The 26,753-nt window shown below is 40.9% G+C and overlaps 1 protein-coding gene across 3 annotated transcripts; it reads left to right on the top strand.

Moving 5' to 3' along the window:
- The first annotated feature begins 721 nt into the window (after window positions 1-721).
- LOC134874130 (atos homolog protein B) lies at window positions 722-24,120 on the top strand. Of its 3 annotated transcripts, none has more exons than XM_063898143.1 (11): window positions 722-1,064; window positions 10,447-10,626; window positions 15,877-16,063; window positions 16,355-16,562; window positions 17,071-18,432; window positions 19,984-20,042; window positions 20,368-20,467; window positions 21,318-21,476; window positions 22,119-22,187; window positions 22,407-22,612; window positions 22,823-24,120. In XM_063898143.1, exons 5-11 carry the CDS (start codon window positions 17,239-17,241, stop codon window positions 22,974-22,976), a joined length of 1,941 nt encoding a protein of 646 aa, XP_063754213.1. In that variant the 5' UTR covers window positions 722-1,064; window positions 10,447-10,626; window positions 15,877-16,063; window positions 16,355-16,562; window positions 17,071-17,238; the 3' UTR covers window positions 22,977-24,120. The 3 variants fall into 3 exon arrangements, with proteins under 3 accessions (XP_063754213.1, XP_063754215.1, XP_063754214.1); XM_063898144.1 differs by lacking the exon at window positions 722-1,064 and adding an exon at window positions 8,597-8,615; XM_063898145.1 differs by lacking the exon at window positions 10,447-10,626.
- Window positions 24,121-26,753: the final 2,633 nt, after the last annotated feature.

Genomic DNA, 26,753 nt, shown 5'->3' with positions numbered 1-26,753 from the left:
CTCATGCTTTGTTGTTGCATTGCCACAGGGAAACGACAACACAACGATGGATGAATTGGCAAGAGCACTAAATGAAATATCGTACATTGCATTACCTCAGCTCACAGTCGGCCTTCCTTTTATCTGTACATGCCTCCTCCTCTTCTCTATAGCAAGTATAATCAGGCCCCAGTGTGCACTGGGAACATTGGGCGTGAATTTCAGTGCAGCTGCAAGGCAATATGGGAATACGACGTGTAGCTGATCTATTCTTAGCTATGTGACAACATGGCTATGGCAGATTCACTACGAATTTAATAGAATAGGGTTGCAATCAACGTACACTTGACTATGTATTAACACGTTGTTGAAACGTTCATAGTATTTAACTATATACTAAATTATAATTCCCTGAAGTGTTTACCTTCGAGTTTGAGTTAGTTTCTGATAAATATAAGAGGAAGGCCATAGCTCCTGCATATCAGCGTAATCATTAAAGAATGGGAGAGAAAAAGCACGTGTACTGGGCGTATCTTAAAGGAATCAGCAGTCCTATCACAGAGCGGGAGTTTTGAATAATTCTGCATGTTTAAAAAAAGGGGAAATACCTGATTTCTGATTGGTTAAGAGGAATAAATGCGGCCAATGGCTTAAATGACAGGAGCTCAGCTGGCCATAGAGCCCCGCCTCCTACATGAAATCTCGCAAACCCCGGAAACGTTGTCGCTTAAAGGGATAGAGGAGGAATTTCAGGCAAAGGTTGTAACAACGAAAACAGCTGCGAGCACAAAAAAAGCCAGGCACAGAGAGGAAGGGACGTAGCCAGCCAACAAGCGAGCTATGTGGCAAGACAGAGTGGGAGGACGAGACTGATCTGACCTATTATTTTACCCTTCAGACATCCATCTAGGGTTGCTAACGGCTTTTAGCCTCGAATCTCGTTCTGTAACGTTAGCTACTTGATATGCGACAACGCAGCAGTGAGACAGAGAGATAACAAAAAGGCCAAACTCCCATGCGACAGTGACGCGTCAGTCAAAGCTGCTAGGCTGTGTTTTCCTCCTGAGTCCACCTTTTTTTGATAGGTAAGTACACTTTCAAATCTTGAAATGTTGCTAAATAGCTATCTCTTATTCTTCTACATGGTAGGCTTGTGGTTATTTGGTAATCCCTGGATGCTTGTTGGCAAATGTTGGCAATCTTAACAATCAGGCCCTGGTAATCATTTTTATTCAAATGAATCTGGGTAAAGAATGATTGGAATCCAGCCTAAACCAGCTGATGACCTGACAGTAGCTTGCAGGGTGTAGGGGGCGTTCCCCTGCTTTGTCTGCCTCTCTCACTCTTTCTTTATGTGTGTGCCCTGGCAGGCAGTCTGCAGTTTAAAGACAAAGTGATAGAAATCCCAATGTACTTATCACTTGTGTGTGTGTGTGTGTGTGGGGGGGGGGGGGGGGGGGTGACTGTAATTACATGTGTATATGTTTGGGATAACTATTCATGCTCTCCTGGCATTGTGCATTTATGGGACATGTATAGGAGGGATCAACCAGCGGATATTTATATGCATCTGAGATTATGACTTTACCTCAGCGGGTGGAGTGATGATCACTGAGGTTAGCACTGAGTGCAGTGGGCGTTTTTGTTCCCTTGGATTGCATTTAGGAGTTGCATTGCATCATGCAGTAAATGGAGCATTGAGGCTGTCACCAAAGCCTTGCTACAGTGAGTGTAAAATCTATAAAGTTTTAGGGTCAGTTATTACAGTGTTATTATGCTGGGCTGCAATGCACTGTCATCTTTTGTCCTGACAAGCATAGAGTGGCATTGACATACACATTAGGCATGCAGTCAAACTCACTCTAGATCCCCCATGCAGCACACATACATAAAGGAATTATAAGCTCTCTCACATGTATGTAAAAAAAAGATTTCTGAACAAACAGACACACATTGGTTGCAACAAATCCACCTGCAATAGGTCAACATTTTTCTCCCTCTCTCCTGCTTGCCATTGCGTTTCTCTGACAGTCGCCCCCCCCCACCTCTCTGTCTGGGAGAAACCAGTGGGCTTTGTCCTCAGCTGAGTGTGACGTCACACAGATCTTTGCTGTAACCAACCCTGAAGGCGAGGTGTATGTTGTGCAGAATGCCTAGGTCCATGGGTCTGGGCTTGTCTTGTGCACAATCAGGCTTTGACTTAGCATTTAATCCTGAGTTATTTAGGTTTCTATTTGAGCAAAAAAGAAATCATTCTTTTTCGAGTTTAGCAGTGTGGAGTCTTTTAGATTCTAGAATATCAAGTCTTAAAAATGTTGTGCATGGTACATGTTTGTGTTAGTACAATGAAGAAAAACGTAAAAATAGAAAAAAGAGAAGACGGTGCTCAGAAAAATGTGTTATGTGGATACTCACCACAGACCCCTCGTATTGGCCCACTTTTAATGCAATCAGTGCTCAATGACACTGTGTTACCTACTATGTAAATGAATAGCAAACATTTATTTAAATTACATTTTCAAGATTACCACTCTAAGTTTCTAAATGCTAAAACACACACTGCAAAGAATAGTAGAATAAAATAATAGTTGAGCCATTCAGTTAGAAAAAAGAAACAGAAGAATCCACTCATACCAAAACAAAAGAAAAGAAGGGAGCGATCCAAGAGCAAGGACGAGGGTGGGACATTTCTAGCAAGAAAGAAAAACAGAGCTTGAAATCCCCTAGCGATGACTCGTCTGTTAACTTACTTCAAAATGTATTTATTTATGGTGACTGCCCAGGCAAGAACATTAAGTTAAACAAGAGTGTGGACATGAGTTGCCTGTGTTTTTCTCATGGTAATATCTAAAGCCATCTGTGCCTAGTTAGGCTATTCAGAGTACATTATAGTTAACATGACGTTAACTTGAGGCTTGTAAGAGCCCTATTTCTTCTGATTCTGTCTGAGTAGATTAGGCCCAGACTAAAAATGTTACAGCCTCTGTCAAACATTGGCCTGCAAGTGTCTTTTCCTGCCTTGCCTGCAGTTCCGCTACAGTACCGTTTTATTAAGTTAATCTGATAATGTGAGACATTAAGGATTCCAAGTTAACGGAAACTATTCATCCTGTCTTTCTCTCTGCACCCAGCCATGAACAAATGGAATAAATCCTTCATACCTCTTATGGCTATCTGACCGAGTGATAATGGTTCACAGTTCCTTCTTTTTAGTGTCTGTACCTGGCAGTACTTTGTGTGTTGAAAATGGGGGTGGCTATTAAACCCTTTGAGCTGATGAAGGCTTGTTGTCAGCCCTGTCTCTGCAGGATTTGATGTCAGAGATTACAGATGATTATGTGGGTTAGATCTAGTACTCAACACCGCTCTGGGCTATATTGATCCCCAGTGAGTGTGAATGTGAGTGCATGCACGTGCTGTACTTGCATCCTTATGAGAGCCAAATGACCTCTCATGAATAAACAGCTATTTGGCTATGAAGGATTTTTAAGGATAGGATAACTGATAGCAAATGTAGTTGTACAATCATGCTTTTTGTTATAAGACACCTCGTTGAGCCCATGGACTAACCGGACACAGGTTGAGATGAAAGATACATTTACAGCTTAGGTCAGAGAGCAACTGTGTGTGTGATATGTTTATTTGCTTTTATGTTCACCTAATGACAACGAAATGTCCTTATACTAAAACTGAAAAGTGGCAGCCTCCAGAGTGAAGACATTTTGTTCTGGATGTCTCTTTGGAAAAAATGCTGTTGAATAAGATGAAGCAATTATAGGATTCACACTTCTTAAAGTCTAAGTGCAGGTTTACATTTTTTTCTCTCCTTCTTTATAAAGATTTATTCCTGAAATAGCACCTGTGCAGCTTTGACTGGTACAACTCTAACATTGAAATCCTCACCCCGGGTCTTTACACCTTAAGTACAATAATTAAATCTAGAGTCAGGCTTACCATTAAAGGTCACTTAGTTCACTTAACTGTCTGTCAACAAGAGAAACAAGTTAGTCTTCTTACAAACCTGCAGATACCATGTGTTTATAACTGGTTTAGTAGAGTTAACAGACTGTGGTTAACATATTAATCTGGAGTTTAAGTACCAGACACTGCAATGCAAGAATGCAATGAAAATTCAAAATAATAAGGTATTCACCTAAGTGTTTTGGGTGTTTCGAGACTCCATGTAAAGTAGCAGCCTGCTCAATGTATTCAAACACAGCTGACAACCTTAGTCCAGAGATTGAGGAGGATAGCAAGGCGACATTACCACCTGCTGAATAAATCAACGTGGTTTGACATTACACCCTGAGAGATAAAGCGCTGCGATATCCTGTTCTGTACAGTGTGTGTTTATGAGAGTTCTTTCTCTGTCAGTCTTTTTCTGAATACCTATCTATGTACATTTATCAAGCAAGAATGCCAAAACATTATTGAAGACTAAATCACCAGGCATTTCTTATTTGCTATTTTGCTGTTTGTCTTTGTCTTATTTTAAGGTAACATTTATATTTTATATGTTTGTATGAAAGTAACTCATTCATTGGTAATTACAGCCTTAATTTACTGGTTCAAGAGAGAATCAAGATTTTAACACTTTAGTATCTGTAAATGTATCTATTTGTGTCAAAGGTTTGTTTGGCAAAACAAACCTTTTTCCAATGTTACCAGGGCCTCTGGGTATTTTTGATTGGAAAATAATTGACAGATAAGTCAATCATTTATTTTAAAACAATATCGTGGTGGAAGGTTATAGTGATTAGATTGCACAATTTACTTCAGCTCGGAGAATTATTCATGCACTTTGGTCTGCCTCTCCAGTTCTGGATACATATTGAACTGAAGAATAAATGTAATGTATGTGTTGTTTAAAGTGTGCAATATCCTTTATGTGAAAGATGTTGCAACAAACATGAAAGATGTCTAAAATGCAGTGCTAGTAGGTAATTGATAGAGTATACTTGATTCTAATAAAAGACATTACATGCACATACACAGGCTAAATGTAATTCTGTGTTTGTCGCTTGTGACCCACTCTGCTTGTTGATATGGCTTCCATACAGTCCCCAGAATCAATGAGTAGATGTTGAAAGGCAGATGCATCTCTGTGTATTATATAGGTCAACACAGAGCTTATCAAGCTAAGACCTGTACTCTCTCGGCCCCTCTCCCTCTCGTTCCCGTCTTGTTCCCTCTATTCATTATTCTCCAGCACGTTTTCATTTGTGTCGTTCCCCTCGCCTTCCATCAAAACCCTCTCATCTCTCCGTGCTGCTTGTTTCCCCATCGCTCCATCTTGTCGACGCTCAGTATGCATGACATGGTTGGGCCTTTGCATGCATCATTTGTCACTTAAATTGACTTTGATACGGAAAACATGTTTACCTTTGTATAACTGATGTCTTTTTCATATATTGTATTATTTTACATAGTGGATTTTTGTTGAGATTAATAAAAAACATACAGTGCTTATATAACAACCTTCAGGTAGTCATTTAAAATGGATGGTATGTTTTTTATTATTTTGTTTGCAGTGTGTACAGCTGATATGGAACTATGTTGGGTTAGCTGAAGAAGTCAAGTAGCCGGGTCATGTGTTTCTTGTATAAAAAGAACACACGCACACTTGTGATTTTCTCTATGCAAGATAATTCATGTGTATCTCCTATATCCTCCCAGAGAGTGTTAAAACTTAGTGTACTTTTAGTGTAGTGTTCGTCTGTAGTGTTTGTGTTTCTTGAGAAAAGCCTAACAGAAAATGAGTTATAATCACCCAGTTGGCATGCAGAACAAAGATCTGCTCCTAAAATACCTTTTTTCATCATCAGTGTCTTTTATCCATTCACTATCAGGGGCTGATCTCAGGATAACCCTAACCCGACCTCTTTCTGCCCTTCACCCTGTGAACGCCCCCTAGACAAAAATGGATGAGCTGTTTTCTGTGTGTGTGTGTGTGTGTGTGTGTGTGTGTGTGTGTGTGTGTGTGTGTGTGTGTGTGTGTGTGTGTGTGTGTGTGTGTGTGTGTGTGTGTGTGTGTGTGTGTGTGTGTGTGTGTGTGTGTGTGTGTGTGTGTGTGTGTGTGTGTGCGCATTCTTCACTGGTATGTTGGTTTAAGTTCACTGTAAAGTGGTGCTTTGTTTCCTCTTCTCTTGTTGCAAAAATGATCATCAACTTACAAATGTGCAATATACATCTCTCTGGTTGGCTGGTTACATAGGGTAAGTATGCCTTGGTTAGCATACAGAGAAATAGAATAGTTCTTTCTTTTCATTTCAATGCCCAGCTTGGACTTCATTCAGCCACTACCTTTCTGAGTATGTGAAAGGGGGGAAAGAAATGTACTTAAAGATGCAAAATAAATAAAATAACCACAAAGGCTGGGAGAAGTGGGGAAAGGGCGAAATACACATGGACACAGAGAGTGAGAGAGGGGTACAAAGACAGCCAGCTGAATTCAGAGTGAAGGAATGAGGACTGAAGGGAGGAGAGGTGGAGAGGGAGAGCTTTATTTCCTGTCCTCCATGAATAGGCAACATATTTCTCTGGAACATTCCATCCTCTGAGCTTGCCCGGCCTGTCACCAAGACTCAGCCTGCCACACTTCTTCCAATCTCTTAATTTCTTCCTGTTACACCCTGTCTCTCTTCTTTTTGGTCGTACATATCAACCTTTACTTGATTGTGTCCTTCTCTTGACTTTTGTTGCTATTTTCCTGCAGCAAAAGTGAACTAAACCTTACATTTTTCAGTCCAAGCTTTGCTGACCAGACTCTGAAAACAGGGTAAAAAGTGTCCGCAGAGTAAACCTCTGCTGCTGCGACTGGAAGGATTAGACATTACATAACAAAAACCAACACAATTCTGATGACATATCATAAGAACGGGGTGTGGATCAGTAGGTAAATATACAATAATATGCGATGGATTGGTATTTAAGGGAAGGATGGATTCTACTTGATTACACCACTTTAACTTTAATAATAACTCTGAGAAAATTGAGTCATAGCAACTGATTACAGGATAATCAAAAGATGCATTCCCACAATTGCAAAATGTAGTCATGAATGGCAATTATAATTGCAATAGTAGATGGAGAGGCATATTTGGTAATGGGGAAAAAAATAACAGAATTTATTTCAAGTGGGCAGTCCGGTGTTTAAAATGGACTAACAAGTCTGTGTTCAGTAATGTCTATTGTGTTGCATCTCCCCGATTTGAACCTAACCACAATCCTAATTTTAACCCTAGCCCATATAAACCACATTATATCAATCGACATTTACAGTCACTTGATTGTTGGGCAGTAAAGTGAAATGCTTAAGCAGGCATGTCCTTTTTTCAGCTTTGTGATCTTATTTAAGAATGGGCAGCTGGTCAAACATACCCTTCCAGAGACAGTTAATCTCACTGGATTTTCAAAGTGCTCTAGAAATGTAAATATAAAGCAACCACTCTGGGTGGGAAACAACCTGGAACTGACTAGCTGATGGTGATAACGTGTTGGTTGTGGGAAGAATGTATTTTAGACATCCTGTTTTACTGTACAATCCAGATGCCCGCAGAAAAAAATGGGGGAAGTGAAGGACACTTATACTGCTAAAAATAGAAAAAGGATATTGTATAAAGCAAGCTCCTTAATGGGAAGGGTTTGACATCTATTTAAAATCTGTTTTTTTTTATGATCAAAGGGGGCAACCATTTTCTTCTCACATACATATTTTGTCATTGTTAACATGAGTCTCCTACAGTATTTCTATTACAGCACACTAATTCCCTTATATGTTATATTAACTCAGACATCACATAATTTAAATCGATGTGAGCCATCTACGCATCAGTTCTTTTAAAATATTAGCCGTGAAATGTGCATCTGCACGCTGGAGTTGTTTTGATATGATGTCCTTGGCATCTGCTCAATTTCATTCCTCACTCAGACATGTAGGCTACACTTCATAAACACGTACATTTCCATGTGGGTATTAATAACATACTGCTGTACAAACACACCAACACGCAGTAGTCCATACCTCTTTAAACATGTTCAGATTAGACCCCCCCCCCCCCTTCACATACAGATACACACACTTTCCTTTCCCACCCTTCCTCCGCCTCCCGTCTTCCTCTCCTCCTTTTGTTCTCTCCCTCCCCGAAAGGAGGGTGAATTGGACCTGGTTTTTATCTTTATTGAGAACTGCTTATTTTACACTGTGACTAAATCATTTGCTCAAGGATTTTTTTTTCTGGTTGAGTTCGATTAGAAGCTCTTCCATTTTTGAAGGCTGTGACTGTGTAGTGCTGTTGGGTAAATTCCCCCCAAAACACAGCTGGTGTCACTTTGAGAGGCCCAGGAAAAACAAAGTATGCCTGTGTGTCTATGTGTGTAACGCTGTGTTTCAGATGCATTGGCTTAAAATCCAACCCAAACTTTGTGATACAGACATGAGAAGAAACACTACCAATATTCTCCAGTCAGGATTGCATCAACGTTTGCTTTTGAGGGAATGTGAATGATAGTTTTCAATGCTTCTTTCTCCTCAGCTGCACTAAGATTCCCCTTGAATGGAGGAGGGTCTTCATAGAGAAGACACGCCCCCTTTCCCCCAAATACGGAAGGCAACATGGGCTCTTGAAGTGATAGATGTGTGTGTATTATAACAGAAAATCCTAAATAACAGTGCTGCTTGAGAACAGAAAGTTCCTTTGTATTACAGTTTTACAGGCTTGGCTGTTAAAAGCACCAGCCAGGCCTGTTTCACTAAACAAATCTTGCCTCAGTTCAATCTGACAGTGTCTCTCTGTTAGTTAATCTTCTTCTTTCTATTTGATGTCTGTCTTCCATGCCTCCTCCCCTCTCTCCCCTCTACCCACAACTCTATGTTTGGAGGTACATACATGAAGCTTAGTGTTGTTTTGCAATAAGTCATATCCGTTCACTTTTACTGTTCATACGCGCACACAATAACACCTGTGACAACTTCCTTACACTTACATACACTGTACCCATGTAGCATGTACAAGCATGTAGCACTCAATAGCAATCAATAAATTAATCCAGCACACATCTGATAACAGGTCCACTCAAATAACAATATAGACTAACCAGGGAGGTGTGTGGCTGTGTCTGTAACAAGAATGCCGGGCGAGCTTGTGTGCTAAGTATGTGTTCTTGACAGCTTGTGTGTGTGTGTGTGTGTGTGTATGTGTGTGTGTGTGTTAGGTGACTAGTGTGATGCACTTGCTTGCAGTGTGTGTACTTTAACCACATCACTCTGTTCAAAATAGTTCTTGCTGAGTCATCATGCTGTTCCTTATTAGCTCACAGATGACAAAATACACACACACACACACACACACACACACACACACACACACACACACACACACACACACACACACACACACACACACACACACACACACACACACACAGTTGATGGCCTGGTACATGGCTGATAAACTTTTTCACTTACACTACATTCTGTATCTCTAGACCAGCAGCAGATACGCCTTCTGCTTTTGTGCTTGTGTCGATCTGCGTACATTCCACGCAACACAGAGAGCTTTTGTGTGAGCTAATAAGACAGCAAAGGAAGGGGGAGGATAAGTTGCATACATGTTTGCATCTTTATTCTCTGAGGCAATAACCTCTTTTTTTTATAAACTGTTGTTCTTTTAACTAACACAGACACACAACCACACCAGGAAACACAATGAGAAGTGATTACACAAGTTAAAACACCGTACACAAAGCATGCTTGAAGCTGTCAAGGACACACTTTTACCACAACAACACACACATCGTTTGATCAAAGTGCTGTTTTGGTCTCCATCTCTACTTCTGCAGAACAGGCCAAGCAGGAGCAGGTGGGCGGGGTTTTGTTTTCTGCCACCCCCCCCCTTTCTCTCCCTGCCCCCGGCCAATCAGAAACTCAGCCATTACAGCTGACCCCCCTTTTCTCCAGCCAATCAGCTGTCAGCCCTTTCTTCCCCCTGTATGCCTTCACTGCTGAGTGAGCAAAGCATGCCTAGCTCTATCAGCTGAGAGGAAACTACAGAAGCAAACACAGGCAAACTGAAATAGAGAGAGACCATAGGGTAGTGAGAAAGGATGAGAGGAGGGGCATGTGCATAGATAGAGGAGAGGGTGAGGAAGAGGAGGAATGGGAGGAGAGGAAAGGGGGAACGCTAGCCTGTGAAGGAGCTTTTGTATTCAAGATATTTTAGAGGGGTGCGAATGAGAGAAAGAAAGAAAGAGGGAAGGGGGAGCCTGAAAGAGAAAAGGAGAGGGAGGGATGGGTGAGGGGTAAGAGTTGTTGATGGGTTTTCAATTTTGTGTGAGTGAGGGTGGAGAGAGGTAGACAGGAAGAAAACAAAATACAGAGACACAGAGTGAGAGCTAGTGCAGGCTACAGAACAGAGTGGGGCAGAACAACTTGACTTAACTCCGTCTTTCTCAACACCACCTATTCAGGAGGAAGGAAGCAAAGAGAGGCAACAAACCGTGGAGAGTTGGCAGATATAGCAGCGACCCAGTGGAAATAAATACACAGAAGGCAAGAAAGAAAGACAGCAGAGTTACCCACCCAGCCACCAAACATAACAGAGGGAGGAAGGAGGGAGACAGTGAGTTAAACTCCATCTTTCTAAGAGGGTGAGTGTCACAACTTCTCCTGCTGTCAAGCCAAAGCGTAATGTTGCTCCTGTCATAGTGTCAGCTGGGCTTAACGTCTCCTAAAATGGCCACATGAAAGGCAGACATACAGTCAGACAGAGGAGGGGGGCAGAAAGGGACCCCGTGTCAAACAGCATTCTCAGCAACTATGTCCCTGAGCCAGCTTAGACTGCCATGACTGCACGAGTACTGTATGTGTGTTTGGTTTTAACAGTGTGTCACTCAGAGGTTTATCAGTTACAGTCAACATGTCTCCTGTCACTCTGTGCCCTCGATTGTTGCTTCCTGTCTTCTGACTTTCTGTCTGAGACTCAAACACAACCTTTTTTCTCTGACTTGCACATACAGTCTGCTGTCATTCCCTTCCCTTGTGCGCTGTGACATAATTTATCTTAACTCTAGATTGCTCTTATGATCAACAGTTGATTGTTTGCAGGAGCAACAATGAATGAAAGAATCTGCACATATGTGTCTATCTGTGCTTATGTCTGTGTTTATCAGCCTCCAGGCAGGGCACAGGCCTGGGAGTAGGTCGGGCGGGGTACTGCTGAAAGTTGATGACACAATCGGGGCATTTAGGAGGCAGCTAACTTCACACTGACGTTATCACACCTCTGGTGTGGATGGGGACGAAAAGGGTGGACTGAGGACACAAGGAGGGCAGGGTGCAACTTCAAACAACACTCTTTACAAAGGGCTCCTTCAAGATGATGAGCTTATATCCTTGATCGAAAATAGGTCATTTGAACTCATCTCTAAAGGGGTGGAGATTTAACCTCATCCAGATGCCCCCTTCTCATTTGTAAGGGGGTAGTTGGGCAAAACGAAATAATCAACCAGGTCTGGGTACTGATCCTAAGGTACATTGATTAGCTATCAAAGTTGCAAACCACATCTTGTTAATAGGACATCTAACAGAGGGTTGCCCTTGTCAATGATTGGAATGTTTTATGTGTTAAAGAATATAAACAAAAGCACAGGCAGACAACGGGTTTTTTTACATTACTGAGGAAATGCATCAGTTTTCAGTGTCCCAAAACCTTCTTCCTATGTTGAAGAATATAAAAGGAAATTAAAAAGGAATACGAAGAGTTTCAGAAGTGCCAAGTGTTTACTATGGTTCCCTAAAATATCCGAAAAATTGATACAGTTTTTTTTTTATTTCTGTGAATCGACCTGTATAATATAACTCATTTATAATAACATAATGCAGCATCTGGGTGTTGTGATAAATGTTCACAGGACGAAATGTCAAGGTACTTTCCGGAGATAGGTGCATAAACATTTCACAGAGAGCTGCTTTTGGGGTCAGGGCCGTCCTCATGTGACACGTCTGTGTTTAGTTTTGTGTGTGAGAATGTGTTTCATTCCACCCATGTGCAACTTTTTTAGTGTACAGGAAGCCCCAGGGTCTTCAGAGTGCTTGTGTCTGTTCTGCAGATGTTTTTGCTTAACATAGTGATTTTCCAGTTACCACTCCAATGACTGAAGAGTGTCTGACTCTAACAAGCTTTTAATAGGTTACTTAGTGACACTAACCAAGTATGTGTGCAGGTCATTTGCCACAAGATCAACAGCTTGTTTGCCTCTGTGTTGTTTTTTTTTACCAACTTCCCCTAAAGCAACCTTTCTAAAGATGACGAAATTAAACGCATATGGTCGCATCCTCAGCTGACCTAAGACTTTTCGGCCTTTAACCTCATGACCACAGCTTTCCTTACACTCATGGATCACAAATACTTGCACATTATTTTTAAACCCAACTCAGCAGCTAAATATCCCCCTTAAAGGACATGACAAAAATGTTTGAGCTCCACAACAGGCATGTCTGGAGTCAAGGCACTGAAGCCTTTGACCTGTCTCCTAAGGGCCAGGGCATACCACATCATCTTCAAAGTACTAGCTGTTGCATTGCCTGCATCTTGGCCAAAAGTTGCACTCGAACACACCAAAAACACTAATGCTGAAGGCCAACTAGCCACATGTGCTTGGGCTGTGTGAGCGTAAATAACTTCATACCACCAGGGGGGTGGTTGTCTAGATTTGTCAATTAAAAAGGGAAGACCTAAGATTACAGATTTATAAATTATTGTTAAGATATATTTATAAATCATTTTGCAGACCATTTAAACAGTAGTCCTGTAAACCACTAAGCTTTCTATTTGTGTATTCGAATGATTAGTTGAGATGAGGATGGAAAATGAACAGAGACTCTTTGTGAACGCACTTTACTTCAGTCGTTTGCTTGTTTTCCTCACCTCTGATTCTGACTCAAGCACTGGTTAGCTTATGCTGAACAGCCAATCAGAGTGATGTATCATTGACTGGCACATCGCAAAAACTACGGCGACCTATGCACACAGGTGGCCCTGATTTTATACTGCATACATAGTTAATAAACAAGTTTATAGTTTTCTTATTGTAATTCTTCTGGAAATTAATTTCAATGCTACAGAATGCCTGTTGCTCATTTTGATTCTGAGCTTTACCTGGCCCAAGGCAAACTGTACCTGCTTTTAAATGCATTTCGTAGTGTTCCCATTCTCCACTTAGTAGGGAATCTTTATCTCATTGGGTTTCTGTGCCCAAAAAGCCTCTATGCCTCTCTTACTTAACTTAACCCTTATTCTTATTTGTATTTGTTGCTTTTCTCTGTCTTTAATTCAATCATAAACATTTAATTGTGTAGCTTTGCTTTTTCTTTCTTAAACTGAAACGTTCACTCATATGCACAGGGTACGTTTTCATATTCATGCTTTGTGCATCTGCCCTGCTGGTTTAGATACTAAAGCTATGAACACTCTTGTGTTGGCCTTGACACTGGCAAGCTCGACCTGCTCCTGCTGAAATTATACCTTCCCCATGGTCTTTGGTTGGGCTGTAGTCTCTCTCTGTTCCCCTCATCCTCCCTCTTGCTGTCTCTCTCTGGGTGTTTCCCTCTTGTCAGGCATTTATCATTCCTTTGTCTGTCATCTCACCATTTCAGCTCTCGCTCTGTGATTGCATTATGCAGATGTCATCCCCCAGATTGCACCTGTCCTTCCAATGATGTGTAACATCTTCATGCTTTTTGCAGAATTCAATAAAGGGACAATATAAGACGAATTGTGAGGATAATTTATATATTTTAAAATAATAATAGTTATAATTAATAGCTTTTAGAAGGAAAATGTATTTATGTTATATAGAGAAGAATAAGGAAACTACCCATATTGGCAAAATGAGTTCACTAGGGAGTGTGAGTATGTTAAACAATGTTCACAGATGCAGTAATAGAGTTCTAAAGTTCTCAAGCCTGAGCTGGCACTCATGTCCAGCAACTTGAAGCCTATGGTGGGGGGAAGCCAGAGTTTTTTTCCCCCCTCCTCTGTTGGCTCCTAGATCAAGCCAGAAAAGGGTTGGGTAGCCAAGGCCAGCCTCCTGCTCAGCTAGTTCAAAACAAGTCCAGAAATCAAGAGGGACCAAGCACAGGGCCTTTAGGATCTCCAGTGAGCTATGACATAGGCAATGACTATAAATAATCATTGCTGACTCTTTCATTCTTTCCCCATCCCCCATTCCATCTCTGCCCATGGGTGCTTACATTAGAGACTCCACCTGTCTTCAAAAAGAGAGAGGGGAAAGCGTCAACACAAGAGGAGGGCGTTCCTCGCATTGGGTTAAATGAACTTTATTTGACTTGGTAATGAGTTTAACCAGATATCCCTGTTTGACTGAGGCAGTTTTGGTTTCAGACTAGGAGTTTCCTCCATCCCAAAAGATATCACTCAAACAATCATGTTTACAGGACGTGTCTTCTGAATGTCCTGGTTTAAGCAACAGTTTATATGTGATCCTTTTAATGTTTTCAGAACTTAAAGTGGTTCCTCCAAGTTCCTAACTTTTTAATAATTGCCTAATTCCAGTTAAAGTGGCAATTTCAAAGCATTTAGGCAACAAATGTTACCATACACCAAGGTTTAAAAATAAAAAGTATATTTTGCACGACTGTAAAATAACATTTGGTTGTATACATTTTACATTGAAAGAGGCACTCAAGCCTGTATAGCTTGGTTGTGTTGCTAATGGTAGCGTTATGACTGCATTGGGACCATATGTCTTGTGAGTAATTAAAAGCTACAAAGGCTTAACTCCTGACATCGTCTCCATGTGATTCTTTGTTTGCATGATAGCATTCTTATCTAATGACATACCATTATGCACTGACAGTACAGGTTATAATGTAAATAGGGGGAGGGTCAGTCTGTTTCTACTTCCTCTTTTATGTTCCTGTGTCTGGATCCCTCATTCTGTTGTCATCTTTGCCAGATGAGCCCTCCCTCTTGTTAAAGTTGAAGACTTTTATACTGTCAGGAATACATAGAAAATGTAGTTTAGAGTTTAGGTGTCTTTGATATGGGAAATACATTTGAACAACTGTCATAATGTACATTTCCTTTTTTTACATGTTTTTTTCCACTTTTGATCGTTTGGCTTATTTCACCACGTCTCTGTAAGAAATGGTTATCTTTTGGGCTTTCGTTATGAGGACTCAAAAGGAAATGAAATGTGAAGTAACTGGTTTCTATATTAGGTGTTAATGGGAACCAACTGTATTTCTTGTGTTTATAGAGGCGCCAGTAGGGGTTACGAACATAGGCCCTTATCACAGCCTGTTAAGATTTTTGGCTGGCTGTACACACTTCATAAAGGACAGCCATTTTGATGATATTTTCTTGGAGGAGCATCTTTGCCGGGCTCCCACTGCCCCCCTGTTGTCCAACACCCCTTCACCCGCCCCTCTCTCTCTGTCTCTGCTTCTCCCTCTTTTTTGTGGCCAAGCACAAAGGAGCTGTTATCCTTGGGCTACTGGTTGTCATAGCAACAGATCACAGTGAACACCCCCCCCCCCCCATACCCAAGTTCGGGTCCAAGCCAACTGGGTCGGAAAAAAATTAACTGGCATCTTGAACTGGAATTATCAACTGTCTTCTACGAGAAGCCCCTCCATGTTTTAATCCTAAATCAAAAGGGTTGAGGCAGTACTAAAATGGAAAACAAAAGAAGTAATATCTCTCACTTGGTTAATAGTTAGTTAACTTGTTGAGTACTGAGGGTAAGGGATTGATTATCTGATTCCTTTTATCTTTTGTGTTTTTTCTTCCCAGTTAACTAATATTTTTCTTTGTGAGCAGTTAGCCGACTGACCAGTAAAATGATCTTTTTTTTTATTACTTTCTGTCTCTTCAGTGACTCTTGGTGGAATGACCCTGTCATGATGCCGCAGCCCTGCCTCACCCCACGCCCAGGCGACCAAGGAGGGCGTGCCTGGCTATCAGCCATCTACCGAAGGAGCCCCAATAGAGTTATTTCCGATTCCAGTTTAGAGATATTTTGTCTCAACTGCTTCCTGCATTACTGACCATCTGCCCCTCTGGTAAGTTTTAGCCTTGAGGTTTTATTCTTCTTGAACAAATGAACACAGTGCAGTGTTGAAGTGACTTGACGAAAACCAATTGTTGGTTGCTCATAACTTCTAATGGTTCAATTAGTTATAATGGTTCATGCATCCAAGAGGTTTGACAAGCATGCAAAAAAAGGTGTTCATTTATCTTGAAATGATACATTAAAAACGCTGTTGTTACTTGCAATAATAAGTTATAATGTGTCATGTTGTTAGGTAAATTGTTTTACATTTGTATTGCTAAATCCCTTTATTTCTCTTCAGGTCGTATAGCCTCTTTGCACATCTCCTGCTTTCTCCTGGAGTCTTTACCATTTTCTGCTTACCTATCTGGGATGTTGGCGTTGTTTTGTGGCTGCTGCCATGGAGATGACCAGACTTCTTTAGTACACCATTTCAGAGACAACCTCCAGATGTGGTGCCAGATGCAGGTTGTCCCCGCGGGCACAATTCGAAAAGTACTGGCACATAGGTAAGATTCTGATCTCGGCTCTTGTCTTAATATGTTATTCAATTAGACAGGAGACCAATTAGGTTTATGTCTGGCCCAATTGCTTTTTGTATAGTGACTCATTCATGCAGTAAAAGAGCTATATTTTTTTTAAAGCTGAAAGGTGTCGGTGAGATTTCATGTTCAATCAAACAATTTCTAACGATATGAGTACCTGATTTCCTATCAGATCTTTTTAGCAATATTCTATCTCATGCTATACCTTGTTCAGCTAAGGTCATGACATGGTGAGGTCATGGCCTAATCATTAGATTTAACTCGTACAGCGAGGGTGTGGCTTTACAACTTTCAAAATGTAATGACCTGTAATAACACATATCAATAAATGTTCAGCTTAGAAAGGCTCAATGCCTTCTTGACCTTTTTTCATTGAATCGTTCTTTTATATGCTTATCATTACTCATACAATCTGCCATTAAATTGCTTTGTGGAAACTGTCCTGAGTAATGCTGTATTTTGTTCCTCTCAGGTGCTGTGCGGCTCAGCTTCATAGTTCACACTTTTTGACGACATCAAAGCAGGAATTATAGGACTTCCTATTCCTGCTGAACATCTTACTCTGCCTCCTGGCACCTGTGAGGAACTACTTCACCCTATTGCAAGTTAATCAAGACTGTTATTCTCCAGCATAGAAACCATGCGGCACATTCATGTGGAGTTAGCCCACAAAAAGGCTCCATTAGATCTTCCAGGCCAGGAGGGGGACCTACCTCCACCAACAGCCCCAACACAGGGCCTAGACCCTGGTGTCAGACCGGGGGCACCAAGGCATTTTGGCCAGGAGCAGTTGCGGCTCCAAAAGGTCTATCAACTCTCCATTTTCTCCCAGTTGGGGGGATTTTCTACCTCCGCAGAATCCAACACTGATACACAGCAAAGGCCTGTCAGATTGGGCGTGAAAAGGGGGCTAGAGGAGCCCCAATTGACTCATAAGCGCCCCCACCTGGGGGACTCCTCAGACAAAGAAGCATTAGAAGAAGGGGTGCTTTGTGGGCCAGCCCCAGCTCAAGGTGTTGGGATGGGGTTAGCAATAGGCCCTGGAGGGCCTGGTTCTGTATACTCTTGCACACAGATGGAGCACAGAGACTCTGAGGGGGGACTCTCACCCAGGTCTCCACCCCTCTCCCCAAGCCTCAACCCTTCCCGACGCCCAACTCAGCACAATCATGACAGGCCCATTCCGGATGTATTTGCTCCACTCTCACCTAAATCCTCCCAAATGTGTGACCCACATGGACTTCTCTCTGACCAGGGCCATTCCTTTGGTAGCCCTGCAAGGACTGAGCCACCTAACGGGGGCCACACACCCACCTACTCACCAGGGAGCCCTGCAAATGAGAACTGTGGTAATGGTAACTGCTTATCTGGAGGCCAGCCCAGCCCACGCCTATATGACATGTCCACGTATGAGACCCCCAACCCTGCCAGTCCCACCAGCCCTCCAGGGCCTTTCTCCCCCCCACATCACACAGAGTTGCAGGAGCCAGGGGAGGCCACCGAATGGGATGTTGGACTTGAATCCTCCCCACCTGAGCGAAGTGCCACCCAGATTGCCTCCTCGTCCTCCAATGGCCTGGCTTCCTGCGAGAAAACTCCAAGCAGTAATGGCCACCGCTTGTCCTCCGGTGGCCACTGGCCTGCCAAAAAGAGACTGCTTTCCCCAGGTGACACTGGGGACTCATGCTCAGAAGACGAGGGACCTTCCACTTCCAAGAGAAGCAGGCTGTCATTGCTGGCTACAGGACTTGGCCCGACTTCATGTCGCAGCACTGATGCTAAAGCTGCCCCATATTGGAACCACCTGCTGCCCTCTGTATGGGACCGGCCTAAGGTCAGCACACTCACAAACTTTTTTCTTAAAAGGTTCTTTATGTAATTTCAAATGATCAAATGGCGTTAGTCTGTCGTTTCAACTGTGGTACTAGCCAACAGCAAATGTTGGCTATTATGCGCTTTGGCTTTGATAATAGGACATTAACACCAATGGTGTAGAAATAACAACTTAACAAGCTAGCTTAGCATATGATGTACAGTTGCTAAAGAAAAAGTTGCAAAAGATACAAAATGTAACATTACTGACTCTAATTGGTTTTATTTGGCCTTCCTGATGATAACATTTCCCTGCCAGAATATAAATACCACTGAAAAAAAATCTAGGTGACATGATCGCAGCATACATTAAAACAGCATGTGCTCATTCACATGTACATTCACATGTAAATAGCATGCTTTAAGACCAAAAACATGTTGACCACCATACACAGAGGCTTCTCAAACTTTGAATACAGAATAAGGAGTGGCTGCCCAAAGTCGGTGGTTGATGCTAATACATCTAGGCCTTGACAGCCCTGGAAAAGAGGCTGAGGCCTAAATAAAGAGAAACTAAGAGCACGGGTAAATTTGAAAGAATGAAGAGATGGCCGGCTCATGATCACACCACACTGGAACAGGCTGAGTAGCTCCAGAATGAAGCTCATTGAGGGAGGACCCATTGTTCCCCCACATGAGTGTGTCACACACATGCACACACATAAATACACACAGAGGCTCAAACACATGTACATACATGGTGCTTAAAAATGGTTCTGGAAGTGAATTGGCCATTTTTGAACATTGGGAGGCTTTGAGTGTGTGTTTGTGGGATGGGAGTATGATAACAGTGACAATAGGGTTCACTAGTTCACTAGTTAGGTGGTGGGCTCACTGCGGTTAGAGGTGTTGTGTGTGTGAGGGAAGCACAGGGAAAAACCGATAGACATAAGAAAGACTCAAGGACACACAGAGACAAAAAGGAGAGAGAAAGTTAGAGTTAAACAAAAGGGTAAAAGAAAAACAGTACAAAAAAGGGGAGACAGAAGGATATTCTAAAATGCTCTCAGTGGTTTTGATTGAGTTTGAGGAAAAGGCGGCAAGCTGACAAAGAGCTCCAAGCTTTGTGGGGAGTCAGTGTAGCTAAGGGTTAGCTAATAAGGACAGGCTAATCATGAACGAAAGGTTTGCTGTGAGCAAATGGCTAGCAGGTAGCGTAGGTTTGGCTAGTGGAGAGTCATCGGACAGTTGGGTGGCCTTTACGATGAACGGCAGCCTGGAAATGGGGAATGTTTATGTGTGTGACGCAACATCCCAAAGTCAGTGCTCAGTAAGTAAGAGGACAATTTAGATACACATAAACATACATATTACACATATAAAGTACTCTCAAAGGAACACAGTAAAAACTTAAATATGACACTTAAATGTAATCCTTTCTGGAGTTTTTTTTACTTACTGTTTTCAGATTTTTTAGGTTACTTCTTTGTGATTAGCATAAGAACTGACATAAACCAGGATATTATTTTGGGAAAAAAATCAATGTTCCCTTTTTTGTATTGTCTTTGTTCAGACCGCAACAGATTGCACACGATCGGGGAGACGACTAAAAAGTGGACTGCGACTGAAAAGGTGAGTTCTCCATCATATCTACTGCAAAGTACATTAAAATGGCAAGATTTCTAAAAAGGGATTAAGAAAAAATATTTAAATGTTTTGAGAGTTTAAGAACATGCAGATGGATGTGTATAGATAGGATCCATTTAATGTCAGTCAGACTGTAGCAAAGTCAACTCGGGAAAGAAGGTGGGAGTAAGTAATTTTATGTTATCCTAAATTTAAGTATTTCTGTCTGGAAACTCAGAGGCACGTGTCATGTTGTTTGAGAGAAAATTAGTATAATCTTTAACACCACTAACCACCAGTCGGTTTTGTGTGTGTTTGTGGTCACATTCAGTCGGCAGCTGCGCAGCGGCAGACACACAGACACCGGCCGCTCCACACGTTCCACCTGGCCCTCATCTTCCATCAGCAGATCGCTACTTGGCAACTTTGAGGTACACATTTTAAACATTATTTTAAAAACTTAAGGAAATATGATTGTTTGCAGGTTGAAGATGGTGACAGAAAGACATGGCAGCAAACCCTGACAAGCAGAGCCGGGTAGTCTTGGTTCTTCCTTGTCACCACCAGTCTGATGTAATTGCAACCACTCAACCATTGCATTGAACTATTTATGAAGGTTATATTCTTCAATCTGCTGTGGCATTGTCAGAAATGTCTAAATTCAAATGTGTGCAGGTGAGTGATAAAAAGATAATGCAGTGGACTACATTATATTGAGAGGTATTCCTTATTTTGTGTCTTCAGTTAAATACATGAATGGAGCTTAATATCAGAAAGGCCATCTTACTTTAACACTGTGAAATTAGATGAAAATGGAAAGCTTGTGCAGGGACATGGCACCATTTCAAAAACCAGTTATAAAATACAGGTTTTAAAACATTTGATTAAACAGAACTTTTGGATGGTATTTTATTCATTACCATTACAGTTTTAAGATTCTCTATGTTGCCCTGTAAATCTGAACATCAGTGAAAGATTGTTCAACATCTTGAAATCTTGAAATCTCAATTTGAGCATCAACAGACCTAGCTGTTTGTGTGATTGTTGATTATAATGATTAAAATAACTTCATGACAAAATGACCTGGTTAAGAAATCTTTTCTCATTTGCGTACCTAATTTTAAGACAGAGGATTGTACTGTGTTGGCCTTGAATAAGGTAAAACAGGTATCAATGTAACACTTTCAAAATGTTTTTTTATGAATTTCCCAATCCATCAACACCTTAGATGACGTCTGTTAACAACTATATTCTTTCTTCTGTCACGCTTGTGTGCTTCAGGAGTCAATACTGAAGGGACGATTCTCCCCATCAGGGAGGATAGAGGGCTTCACGGCGGAGATCGGTGCCAGCGGCTCTTATTGTCCCCAGCACGTCACCCTGCCGGTGCAAGTTACATACTACGACATATCAGAGCACAGCGCACCTTCACCCTTCTTGGTCAGTCAGTCTAAATGTGTGTGTTTGAGTGTGTGCGCCCTAAGTCAAACACAAACAAGAAAAAAGAAGTAATTTTGAGAAAAACAATGATGCATGTTTTTCCTTCTTATAATATAAAGCTTTTTGTCTGTTCATGTAGCACTGAACGAGATATGTTCTCTATCTATGAGATGACCAAAGACATAGCAAGGTAGCACCAGCATCAATATGTGAACGTCTTTAGTCCCTCTCTTACAAGAAGTCTTAAGTTGTGTTTGCTGTCACACTGGACTACTTTTTCTCTTTCTCAACTTCATGCCTCATGTTGAGTGATAAACGTGATGAGCATCAGGCCTCTATTGATTTAGTGTTTTGAATTGTTATCTTATTGAACATAATATGAGACACTGTGTATCTGCCTTTACAGCATGATAGAGTTATTCTGTCACTCTTTGTTTCTTTTTGCACTGCTTTTGATAGGAAATTGGTTTTACATGGATTTTTTTTTATACACGTGTTTTAGTCGATCAAACCAGAAAATGAAATTGTAAATTTCTTGATGTAAAAACGTAACAAGAACTGTACCAAAGAACGAGTTATTTTACCATGACATTGATCAATGACATTAAGTCAATGGTGTGTCTCTGTCTGTCACTCTCACAGGGTGTGATATCCCTGGAGCATCTTGGAAAGAAAGGATACAGCATACCCAAAGCAGGGACCATTCAAGTGGTAAATTGGTTTTTGTCTTGTTTCTTTCATGTCGTTCATTGCCTATAAATCTTTCAGAGATATGTCATTTGTGCCACTGCAATACTATAAGGGTGCATTTGCATTATTGACAGTAAGAGCGTCAGTAGTCTAAATTCTGGTATACTTTAAATAAAACCACTGCAAGCTGGCTTATTTTTGCTGTTTGTAAAATTGACTTTGGTCTATCATCTTTTTCAGACCTTATTTAATCCCAACAAAACTGTGGTGAAGATGTTCCTGGTGACCTACAACTTTAGTGACATGCCAGTTAATCACATGACCTTCCTGCGCCACCGTATCTTCTTGGTGCCCGTAGAGGAGGGGGCTGAGGGGAAAGGCGAGGCACCTTCAGGGAGCGCAGTTTTAGAAAGGAGGAAGATTCTCTGCTACCTGATACATCTCAGGTAAATATAGTTTTCACTTTTCTGCACATGTTTCTTTTACTTTAAAACCTGTTTTGTGAAAACATCGTAAGATTACAATGTTTTTTCTAATAGTTTCATGGTGCCTTTGCACATGTTTCCTCAATTACTATAACACTCTTTTCTCCACTAGTAGTCCATTTTCGGGAAAGTTGTTGTGCTAACACATTTCTTTTGATTCTGACTTCTCAGATTCCAGAGCTCCAAATCTGGGAAGATCTACTTGCACAATGATATCCGGCTGCTATTCTCCCGCAAATCCATCGAAGTAGACACAGGGATCCCTTATGAGCTGAAATCTTTCACCGAGGTGCCAAGAAACCCTAAATACTCCCCCCGCGTGTGATCCCAGCTTTACCTTTTGACCTTCCCAAACGCCAATGCAGTCCCTCCTGTGCTTCCTAGAGAGGAGTGAGGGAGGGAAAAGACAGACTGCTAGAATGATGGACGCAAAACTTGATAAGACTTGATGAGACACACCACATGCACTCAAGACACACATGCACACATAACACAGTGTGGTGATATTAAAAGTCCCCCTTTACACATTTATTCTCCATTTAAAGTTAGACAGTCAAAAGACATTAGTGATCAAAACATCACTGAAGCAAACATAGCATTCCTTGTATCTTCCATTAGTTGAAAGTATGAACAAAAAATCAAATGTAAAAGCAGTCCAGCAAGCATGCGGTCAGAATCAGGACGTTTACAGAACCGTCATCTGTAGGGGTAAAAAAATAATGCACAAAACACTGACACACACACACCAAAAGAGACTGACAAGACTTACACACAGCACATACTTCGCACGTCACAGCTGAAACACTTATTGTGGTGACTCTCTGAGTTTAGTGTTAACATGCATGCCTTGTGACTTAAAACACCTGAATTTTCCTCTAGTGCCGTATCACACTGTCCTTCACTCTGCCTGCAGCTCCAAAAGATTTGTCAAAGGGCCACAAACAATAAGCACATCCCTGATTGTAGGCTGAAGAAAATAATGACCCCCTCCCCCACTTTCCACACACTTTCTGACCGGCAGAGAGGAGATGAGCAGAGACACAAACACTAGTGAAAGCAAAATGGAATTGGCCATCTTGATCGGATGTCTTATCATTTAACACATGATAAACAAAACTAAAACATGATTTGACCAAACTCAGGACACATGTTGAAGAATCAAATTCTCCTCTTCACCCATGATGGTACAGACTTTAAGCCAGGAGGGTCATACCATGTCGTAAAAAAACAGGGGAATCCAGTTCAATTTATGTAGCCAGACTGAGGGACACTGTGTTGTTTTCTTTCTTTCTTTTTAGATTCTGTTCAGAGCAGTCTGATGTTGGAGCAGAAAATGGAAAAAAAACAACAAGCTGTAGTATTTTTAATTTATGTTTTCGCAAATGTCTTAATAAGCAATATGCTGCACAAAGTAGAGTGTGTTTTAAGCCGGACGAGCTTTCTCTCTGGGGGGGGGGGGGACAGAGAAAGCGGAGAATTGAGTGTGGGGGAGGAAATGGGAGGAGGGAGGGATGGTGGGGTGGGTGGGGGGGTATTTAATATGGGGATAAAGTCTATGTATATTTAAAAGAATAAACTCTGCGACTGGCGAGTGAACATCCTGTCTTCGTTGTGGTTTTTCATTGACTCACATTGTGGAAATCCTACATTTTCCCTATACTTCCCATAATGCATCTTCCTCTTCAAAATCATTTAATAGACTTTCTCTTTGCCTGATCAACATCAATGTGTTTCAGCTTCTCCAGGGCCAAAGTAAATACTATAAGTTTTCACAGGCTAAGATAATAAGTTAACTAAACTTCGTATGTAAAATGTAAAAACAAGAGTTAGCATCCTTTTCAAAAGAATATTCAAGTTAAAAATACTTACATGTAAATACATGTGGGACAGGCGATTGTATTTCTACCCAAACTTGAGGAAAAGTAGAAACATTGGAAGAAAATGTTGATCACTAAAAACATAACTCTGGTACCACTTAGAATATAACACAGAAGAATGGAAGCAGATGCAAACAGAGATTTGGCTATTTTTCCATTCTTGCAGATTGCGTACAAACCGGCATGAGAGGAACCTTTAAACCATAAAGTGCTTCCTCCCCGGCTTCTGCTGCACCACTGAAACTGCTCAGTGGATATGAACAGACTCTGGTTGTTTTGGGCAGTTCTGCAAAATATTAATGTCAAACGTGAATGTCAAGTATGGCATTGCTAAACATAGAAACCATCCTCTGTAAATATTACCCATGGTAAAAAGATAGAGGAACATCTATATATATATATATATATATATATATATATATATATATATATATACTGTATACTGTATATCTCGACAACAAAACTGCCAGTCATTCCTGCTATGCACGGTTCACCATGAGCTTAACGCAAGATTTAAAAAGATGATTATGGTCTGATCCTGAAGTTTGACAAAGAGTCCGCTTATGTGTGGTTCTATGACATCCCAAAAATATTGTTTTTATAAAAAAACACAGTGGTCATTTAAACACAAAAGTGGAAAATACCTGCAAATATATACTGCTTCTCACGTTTTCAGATTGCTAGTCAACTGATATACTGCATGTATAGTACTTGATATATCTGCCAGTTACTTTTTAATGGAGTCATTTTTTGTTTTTTTTGGTTTTTTTGACATGGTAATAATATACTTGCTTCTGTTTTTGTGACTGATACACTTGTAGCTCGTTTTTAGAGCTTAGGTCTGTTTCTTGTGCGGCATGATTTTTTAAAGCCTACAATTCTAATTAATTGCATCTAAATGCATTTGGCCCACATGTGTAACAGTGTTTTTACCTTAAGAATAATCAAGAACCAAAGAGGAGAATCAGGAAAATAAACGTTGAAATGCGTGAATCCACCCACTTCCCTCATCGAACAACCTACACAGACACACATCATCATTTATTGCACACCAGTGCTACGTGCTACGTAAGTTGGGTTTCCGCAGTGGCTCAAAGGACTCAGATGGGAGTGACTGACAACACTGTAAAGTTCAACCAGATGGGAAGAGGTTGAATGAAACCAGCAGTCCCTGAGAGACCTGTGTTTACAGGAGACCCTGAACAGAAAAAAAAAAAAAGTAAAGCAGTAGAGTCCATTTAATCGGAGAACAGTTTTCATGCAATCTTTCTTTCCTATGTCCTGCCCTAGATTTCCTCCCTTTCTTTACACTTCTTCATTAACTATTAACAATATTACAGCATTTCTGGAAGCATTATCTAAGATGGATCTGAGAGATTAATTTTATTTTCTAGACGTTTGATTTGGCAGAGTACGTAGACATAATAGTCACCAAGGTTATGTGACAACGATACTTGTATTCCAAATGCTGACTAGTCCCATTGAATGGTTTTATATCATTTTCTGACCCCTTGTGGCAGAAGACAATATTGCAGCTCCCAATACAGACTTGCAGAATGGTTCATTCATCGTGGCCCATTCAGTACCTGCCAATTTTTAATAATTTACAGATCGTACTTTTTTAAGACTGATCCTCCTAAGGTTTACAATTATACGTCTTTTAGCAACATCGATTTGGGCAATTTATCCTTTTTAAACTCTTCATCCATTAACTTCTGGATCATTAACCCAGTACCGTACTTTTATATTTAATAATGGCTCTGCAGGGTCTGTCTCTTTCCTTATCCAGACAGTCTGGTGACTCAGTGGTAGGGCTGTTTACTGCTCCTGTCAGATTCAATCTTGTTGGCATACATTGATGATGTAAATGTCTGAATAATAACCAAGTCATCTTCCCTTATTGAGTGTGACTCATTCTTACTCAAGCAAAAATGTGCCATGTTGGATCTTTGAGATTAAAAAAATACTATCGTCTCTCTTTGACAAGACACTAAAAGGGTAATTATGAAAGGATACAGCATACCAAAAACAGGGACCATTCAATATATGATATTATTCCATTAAATAGCTGTTTAGATTATATATAACACAATTTTAGAAATATAGATGGAAGGCCAGCATTCATTTGGAAATCACTTACTGAGATGGGTATTTGTGTATTTTATGTCATTGTAACACCTGTTTCAATTGCATTGACCTTTTCTTCATTATTGTTGTTATGATTT

The sequence above is a fragment of the Eleginops maclovinus genome, chromosome 12 (assembly GCF_036324505.1).
Source record: "Eleginops maclovinus isolate JMC-PN-2008 ecotype Puerto Natales chromosome 12, JC_Emac_rtc_rv5, whole genome shotgun sequence".
NCBI classification, from domain to species: domain Eukaryota; kingdom Metazoa; phylum Chordata; class Actinopteri; order Perciformes; family Eleginopidae; genus Eleginops; species Eleginops maclovinus.
Note: the sequence above shows the minus strand (reverse complement) of the source record. Positions and strands in the feature narration are given on the sequence as shown.